This window comes from Malaya genurostris, chromosome 3 (assembly GCF_030247185.1).
Source record: "Malaya genurostris strain Urasoe2022 chromosome 3, Malgen_1.1, whole genome shotgun sequence".
Lineage (NCBI taxonomy): Eukaryota > Metazoa > Arthropoda > Insecta > Diptera > Culicidae > Malaya > Malaya genurostris.
In genome coordinates, this window is record NC_080572.1 from 84182633 (window position 1) to 84191359 (window position 8727).

General features: G+C 39.1%; 1 protein-coding gene across 1 annotated transcript; it reads left to right on the forward strand.

Annotated features, from left to right (window-relative positions):
- Positions 1-5283: 5283 nt before the first annotated feature.
- LOC131437585 (uncharacterized) lies at positions 5284-6182 on the forward strand. The gene is made up of 2 exons (XM_058607040.1): positions 5284-5641; positions 5700-6182. The coding sequence occupies exons 1-2, from the start codon at positions 5320-5322 to the stop codon at positions 6149-6151; spliced, it is 774 nt and encodes a 257-aa protein (XP_058463023.1). The 5' UTR covers positions 5284-5319; the 3' UTR covers positions 6152-6182.
- The last annotated feature ends 2545 nt before the right edge of the window (positions 6183-8727 follow it).

The following is an 8727-nucleotide window of genomic DNA, read 5'->3' on the forward strand; positions in this document are numbered from 1 at the left end:
TTCCATTTTCCTTCCTCACTGCACATCCTTTGAACGATGTTCTCCACGCTGACATCGGCGCCAACGATAGCATTCATTTCGCTACGCGGTTGAATAAACCGTGGGCAACTGAATATTACGTGCTCCGGCGTTTCTTCTGTGTCCTGGCACTCAAGACACAACGGCGACCTTGCGTGGCCAAATCTGTGCAAGTATTGCTTAAAACAGCCATGTCCAGACAGGAATTGCGTCAGTTGGAAGTTTACCTCACCGTGCACTCGAGTTGGCCAAACCGACAGGTTAGGAATTAATCGATGCGTCCACCTTCCCTTCTCCGCGTTGTCCCACTGCTGTTGCCATTTAGTGTGCGTGTTGGCTCTCTCTCTGTTCCGGGCTCGTCCTGTGCCTCGATCCGTGTAGCATAAGCTTATCCTCTTCCAGTAGCAGACAGATGAGGATCATTCCGGCTATCACGTGCACAGCGTCTGACGATATTGGTACGAACTTGTCACGCGCATTGCCATCAGTCTGAAAGTGCGATGTGTATGTGTGTGTGTGTGTGTGTGTTTTTTTTACAAGGTGAAATGTATTTACGCACGGAGTGTGGGACTCTCCACAGGACTACTCAACTGTTGATTGGAACTACCCACTAAAACACCTTGGATCTCCAACCCTACCTCCCCGGCACCACCGCTAGGTATTACTTCGGGGTGGAAGGCTATTGGTGCTCACAGCACCCTCCCCAGACTTATGCAGAATGGGGATCAGCATCCTGCTCTCGAGGGATCGACCAGTTGGATGACGAGGTCGGTCCAGTGATGCCGGCTGGAGGGTAACTTCCGGTTCACTGGCGCCTCGACGACCCAAAACTGATACTACGTCGCGGAACTACTCGACTAGTCTCCGCCAAAAGATCTAGTCTACACCGACGGAGGGTTTCCCCGACGAGGGAAGTCCTCCCGAACCGATGCTTACGGTACGCGTCTACGACCCGACCGAAAGGATGCCTAAGTTGATTCAATGATTCCGGTTGGAGCGTGACTTCCGGTTCACTGGCGCTCAGACGATCCTAGCGGTACCACGCGACGATCTACTCATCTAGTCCCCGACAAAGGATCTAGACTACTCCTACGGAGAGTTCCCCGGCGAAGGAGAATCTCCCGACACCGAGTCTCTTACACCACACGGGACACCCGATGGAGTGCCGAGGTCGGTTCCGCGATTCCGGTTGGAGCATGGCTTCCGGTTCGCTGGCGCCTCGACGACTCGAATCGGCGTTGTGGCGGCTACTCGACTAGCCCCCGCCGAAGGAACTAGCCTACACCGAAGGAGAGTTCCCCGACGAAGGAGGCCCTCCCGAAACCGACGCCTTCGATACCCGTCAACGCCCGACCGAGAGGATGCCTGGGTCGATCCAGTGATTCCGGTTGGAGGATAGCTTCCGGTTCACTGGCGCCCCGACGATCCTAGCAGTTTTACGTACTACTCGTCTAGTCCCCGACGATGGATCTAGACTACTCCGACGAAGAGCTTCCCGGCGAAGAAGGTTCTCCCGGACCGACGCTTATTCGCTGATCCTTCTTGAGCCTACTACGGTGTGTGTGTGTGTGTGTGTGTGTGTGTGTGTGTGTGTGTGTGTGTGTGTGTGTGTGTGTGTGTGTCTGTCCGTGTGTTGTCAACTAAGAGGTCGAGATCTCAGAGATGGCTGGACCGATTTTGATCAAACTAGTCGCAAATGAAAGGTCGGATGAGATCGGATGTTTACTTTTTGAGTTATACGAAGTTTTATATCAAAATTTTTACTTTTTACTGTCACAATTGACCTTGAAAACATAATATGTTTTCAGACTTAGATTCTGCACTGCAGTAGCTATCCAACAAGCCATAGATTTTTAAAATCCGTCCATTTATAACGGAGATATCGAAATTTTTGTGTAAACGATTTTTCCCCTTATTCCAGTAGTAGAACATTTGAGCGCTGTATGACAAAGAAATGCTTGGGAGCAACGGAAAACAGCATTTTTTCACTGTGACATACAAAACCAAAAAGACTGTGTACAGCATCCTTTTTCATGACAATTTGCCTTGGACCGATTTTAGCACGGTTCGTTTTTGGCAACATAATCGTTCGAATATGGCATATGTAAACCAGATGATATCAGCATTTTCGAGTTGAAAGCAATTCCATAATTATATTGTTTTTAACTACTCATATTAATAAATGCTGGAAGAACAAAACAGCCATATACCATTCGAATTATTTCGTCGAGATCAGCAAATGCGTGTGTGATAAATAATTTCACTCAATTTTCTCGAAGATGACTCAAAAGTTTTCTACAAACAAAGATTCATATGAAGAGTCATATGCTCCCGAACAATGTTCCTGAATTATGTTTGGCTTCGACCTCTGGTTCCTGAGCTACAGGATGATATGTCAAACGATATTAAAATAGTGTAACTCATTTTTCTCATAGATGTCTGAACCGATCTAAGATTCAAATGAAATCTAAGAATCATCTATGATTCAAATGAGAGGTCTTAAAATCCTATAAAATTTAGTCAGATCCGAATTCTGGTTCAGGAGATAAAAAGAGGATTAGTATAAAAATTTTCATTTCACATAAATTAATCAGGTTTATCGGGTTTGCTGATTTGGATAGTCGATTACGAAATAAATTTATTTCAGTTTAAGCGGTATTCGTTTTTGGATTCGAAATGTACCCCCAAATTTTATTTCGCACTACAATTTCTTAAAGATGTCTACAGACTCCTCAGGTGAATTTAACTGATTTCGGCTACACTGATTTTAGAACTCCGGTTCCAGTATCGAATCCTTTCTCAAAGCTCAATCATTTTTTTCAAACAGGCCAAATCGAACTTCAAAAACAAAAATTCAAATTAAAGGACTTAAGGTTCCATACAAAATTGGTGAATTTTATCCGATTCTGGAATTACAGATGATGAGTTTTTAAAATTCATACCGATATAGAAGATGTAAATTGTTTGGCGTATTAATTTATGGCCATTCGAATCAATTTGGGTTATGCTAGTTCCTGAATACCGGCTCTGGAAGTACCATAAATAATAACGAAAAACTTTAAAGTTGAACTTATTTCGACATCTCATGGAATGTTCAATCGATTGTCACACGTTAAGATTGAAATTCGATACGATTTGCAGTTTCGAAATTACAGCGTAATGAGTGATTAAAATCTCAATTTGCCGTTTAAAAAATAATTAATAATAATGTCATGAGAACTAAAACACCTAAAAAATATCCATGCAAAAAACACATGCGGATTGATAAAAAAAAAGGTATCATCTCACTGCTAGGTGGATTAATCACGTTTTTTAGATTAGCTTTACTCTTCTCATACAAATAGGTAACACAAATGTCAAGCACTAGGTTGGAAAAATGATGCCGACTGTGTAACATAAACTCTGAAGAATGCTTTTGTAAACTACTCTAATCAATCTGCATCAATTTGTGTCAAAATTAGTGTCCGAAATTATTTAATAAAAGTATGAAATATATTTTCATGAGAATGTTATGAAAGAAGAGAAAGGCATTATCACACCACTAGGTGGATTAAGAAGGGTTTTTTTTTATTAATGTTTGTTATTATTTTAACATTTTCAAAAAATTTCCGTTTTTGTTCATCGGTGCATTTGAATTTTTCCCTAAATATAATCGACGAGAGCCTTCGCTAGTGAATTTTTCACAACTGATTTTGTGCCATGTGAGATCAGTTTCTGATCGATAATTTTTTTGTCTGAAAATATTGCTATTTTGCGCGCTTGAGTTTGGCACCGAATTTCACCTTAATGCCCGATCATAGCAAACATTGTAGAAAACTTCCTTTATGAGATATTTGTGGTTATATCATACTATTGAAACTTTATCATAAACTGCTGTACACATTTCCGTTGGTATGGAGAAGAAATTATGTTAAGTATAACATGAGATCTTCGCGATTAGGTTTACCCAATATTAAAAAGGCGCCCACAGTCGTCCGGTTTTGTTAGGGGGGATCGCAGCTCAAGATTATCAGAAATAAAAAAAAAAATCCAAGTAACAAAGTTGTAGTACATATTTTTCTAGACTGCTATGTTATTATTCGAATTTTTTTTAAATTTTGGATGATTAAAGTCAAAACTGCGTTTTTCCACAAAAAAACCGCTATTTTGTAGCTGTAACACTTCCCCAAAGTAACAAAAATTGGAAAAGAAAACGTTTAGGTAGGGTAGTTTATATGAAAAATTTGAAAATAACATAATTGGTGAAGTAGGTTTTAAATGACGATGCCCACGTACTTTTAAAACGTGATTTCGAGGAAAACGTGATTTCGAGGAAAACGCGTTGGAAGTTTATTGTCTATAAAATCAAAGGAAATATTATATTTTGCTTGGAACGGGTAGGGTTTTAGAAGTTTCAATAACGTTTTGTCAAATTTTCATGTCAATCGAAGCAGAACTGTGCTCCAAGCTCTCGTCTCTTCGCAGTAAGAGATACGAAACCAGAGAATATGGTGATAAACGGGCAGTTTGTTCGGGCATCAACGAGCATAATCTTCAAATTGAAATAGATTAGAGCAAAATGATTTATGGCTGACTTGGTTCAACGGCCGTTTTTCATAGTGATGTCAATTGCAAATTTTTGGCTTGTGAATTTTTGCTTGCGATTATAACAATTAAACTAACAGTATAAATGTGCGACATTCTTCTCAATACATCATCTGAGATTTGTTTAACCATTTAATCAGTTCCGAAGATTGGAGAAGGTTAAGTGGTCCGAATTCTGTCTCTGAGAAAAGTTTTCTAATTTTCGCTACGTCAATTCCAATCTTATCTAGTGATTTCCAATCTAACTTTCATTGGGCTTAGACTCAGTTAATAGCTCTTCAGGCTTCATCTGTCGTACTAAAGCCCGGAATGATTTGTGTAAGTCCGGCAGCTCCTAATTTCAAGATTACCTATTTCAAAACGAGTTCGAGCATCATTTATCGAAAAAAGCAGGTCGTTTAAGAATTTTGTATAAGCTAATTAACAAAAACGTTAGGGTTCAACAAAAAGAAGTGGCCGTCAATTTTAAATTCTTCTTCTCTTGAAGCTGTAGCAATATCTGCCAGTGTCCACCATATTTTATGGTTACCAGATCTTTATTTACCTGCCTTGTTGTTTGTACGCCATATTTCAGTTTTTATGTTTTTGCACTTTTTTTTCTTATTCAAGGTGATAACCGAAACATCAAATCACAGATAAAACCAGATCACTTCTACGTATAAAAGCACAACGAACAGGCAAGCGATTCAGTCTGGATCGATTTCGGAGCTAAGGATAATGTTTACAAAAGTAATATTACTGGCGGTAGCCCTGCAGGCTTCCCGGGTGGCCGCCGATGTATCGGGAGTTATTCAAGCAGATCTGATGGAGGATCCTGTTTTCACTTTCGCATGTAATAATAATTTCGGCGCTGGATGTACTGCTTGTAAAGCAGCCCAGGTTTGCCTTGGAACCGAAAATGTGGCTGATGTGGACTGCACTGTTACACCGGCCACCCCCTATTGCAATAAAGACCAATGTTCTTCCGTTCCTGCTGAAGGATGTCAACCTGATGCCCAAGTGGAGAAATTCATCTGTACAGCAGAAGGATTTTTTCCAGGTAAATAAATATATGCCATTGTCATTTTTATCACTCATTGAATATCTAACTTCTTCAGATCCGAAACAGTGCGGAAACTATCACTATTGCGAAAAAGCAAATGCCATTTCGGATCTTTACAACTGTCCTACTGGTTATGTTTACAATCCCGTCACCGGATTATGTAAGAGGAATTCTTCCGCTTCAGATTGTGTGGTGATCAAATGCCCTTCAGCCAGCGGATATGGCTCTTACGGTACCAACAAGACGTTGTATGCCTATTGTAGATATGCGGGAACTCCGGCAGTGCTCACACAAACGATTGTGTTCAAGTGCGCACCGAACTCAGCTTTTGATGGTTCTACATGCGTATATCAATGCTCGAAAGAAGGAAAATTCGAAAATACTGTCAATAAGTCAACTTACTACGAATGCTCCATTTTAGGCGGAAAGTGGGTGTCTACTCTTAACAATTGTCCTACAAATAAGAAGTTCGACCCCACCAAACAGGTTTGTGTTACCCAAAACTAAATGAATTATTTCAAATAAAGGACGAAACATGATACAAGCTTTCTGATTTTTACCCTGTTATGGGCGACTCTAGCCGAATGTTTCCTTGATCTACACTAAATACCATGCGTTTCCATCTACAATTTTAGCTCAGGGCTTGAGTATTGACGTAATTGATAATGATAAAAAAAATTGTATTCCTTATGTTATTTACACACGCTCGCACGCCTGGGTCGATTTACCAAGCAATGATGTAGGGAATGTATAAGTGAACATGTGTCACAGCGGACGGTTGTAATTCGTTTCTAACTTGAGCATCTTGCGGGATAGTCTGGAGGTTTCGAGGTTAGCTATTAGCAGTCCTAATAAATACTATAAATCAAATAAAAATGAAAACGAAGCGCCTGCGGCAAGTCCCGAAGACCCAAAAAGAACGTATTAATTCGCATCGTCGACTTTCTATACAAACAACATGTTCTTATAAACTTAATATTTTCAGTTTTTGCTATTTCCTGAAGAGGACTTTTTTATTAAACAGTTTCGGAAAATCGTATAGTTGTGTTGATTTAATCGAAATATGTATTTACTAAGAATGAATGAGAAACTAAGCTATGCGTAAAAAATGAATTTCAAACGCTTTTGCATATATAGTTCATCGAATTTACTGGCACTTAGTGGTCTTTTTCTGCTGATTCGTGAAGTACTTTTCTCACGTATTAGCTCAAGCCCGTTTATTATGTATCTAGTCGTAAGTCGTCTCCATACAGCTCAGACTATGACCACTCTTTGCCTCCATTAGATCGAATCCATGAGCCTTCCGAATCACATTCAAGAATCATTTTCAAATGTTTGCCGGCTGTTATTCTGATGACATGCTCTGCCGATCGTAGCTGTCTAATTTCATCTGTACGTATGGCAGGTGGTTCTTCAAGCAGGTGTTGAAAACCGTGGTTTATACGCCGTTGATTAATTTCTTATGGTGACGTATTACTTTTCTTTTATCCTTATCCGCGGTCATAAATGAATGAATACACGAATTCATGAATCACCACGATATCGTCGCCACGCACCATTATTCGAGTGGGAAGGTGTTATATTTTAAAGCCTTTCCGTCTCATTCATTTTGTTTCGACGGATTTACTGTCAGTTTGATTAATTCGTCTTTACGAGCTTAAGCCGTTTGACTTAACCTGTCTTGTTGAGCAATTTCAGGCAACTTGGCTATTCATATCATGTGATATAGAACGTCGACGAACATTTTACCTTGAAACTGGTAGTTTTTAAAGATTTCGCTTGGTTTCGACTTTTCCTTTAATATGCGCTTAGTATCTACGAATACTTTTTTCTGTGAATAAACTACAATTTAATTGTCCTTTAGAATTTTTACTAAATATAGTTACTATTCAATTTGAATACAATAAATGCAAAATAAATGAAAAAGGCCTATCAGTTCATAAATGAAAACTTTAAACCGTGTAATAAAACTTAAATATTTGTCAATTCATTAGTTCTGATTCAGGTTTCTCTCACTGGTCCTTTCTTATGAACATTATTTCTTAAGCCCTGAACTCAAGTTGTAGATGGAAACGCATGGTACTTAGATCTAAGGGCATGTGATATATGATTTCAGAACTAAATACCATGCGTCTCCATCGGATGGTGACAATTTGATGGGGATGCATGGTTTTCCGAATGATTTATTTTTTTAAAGTGTGATATATCCGTTCACATTTTCCAAAAAATCCGGAAAAAAAACAGCGTAATGTACTCATAAATTTATTTTTGATGTAAAAGCTAGAGTGGTACCAAAATTGTAAGTGCGATAAAAAAATGCGAAAATTTTCAATATTTTTTTCACATGAATCACATTTTGAAAATTCTGAAAAAAATCAGAAATGTTTCCCATAATTCCCAAAAAAAATTCCTGATTTTTTTCAAATTTTTTTGCTAAAGAGGTTTTTGAAAAATTTAAATAAAATGAAAATCATAAGAACCACCCTAACACAGCCAACATGGCAGTTAAATGGTTAAAATTTTGGGAAAATCATCTCCAATATAAACCCTTTCAAACAGCGTATATCAATTTTTATTCTGTTTGGGGGCAATTTTTATATGCAAACCCGGCGACACCCTTTATCAAATAATTTGACTTTTGGGCAGCAATGTGTTTCGTCCGGTCATCAGTTCAGCATGGGTCCTTGCATCAGAATCGTTTGAACGTTCGTCGGGGTTGTCGATTGAATTGGTATTATGTCATTCAGGCCCGTACCATGAATATTGTTTCGGGTGGGACCTTCAAATTGAAAAGAACTCAATCCTAATGATGCTTGTTTATGTACCTAGTTCTCAGTGTGCCTTCAGTACTTTTTTTTTGTTAGAAGTATAAGGGCAGATTCAAAAGTACATTTTTTATTTAATAACATATTTCAAGGCACATTGCGTTAAGCTATAAGATGCCGAGGGCATATGTTTATACTACTTAAACTAGATTTTTTTTTAATTTTCACACCATATGAGCTTTGGGAGATCTAGTCTTCAGCGGGTGGTCGGTAGTGGCTGGCTGGATCTTGTACGCTGGAGTAAACTGGCACGACGTT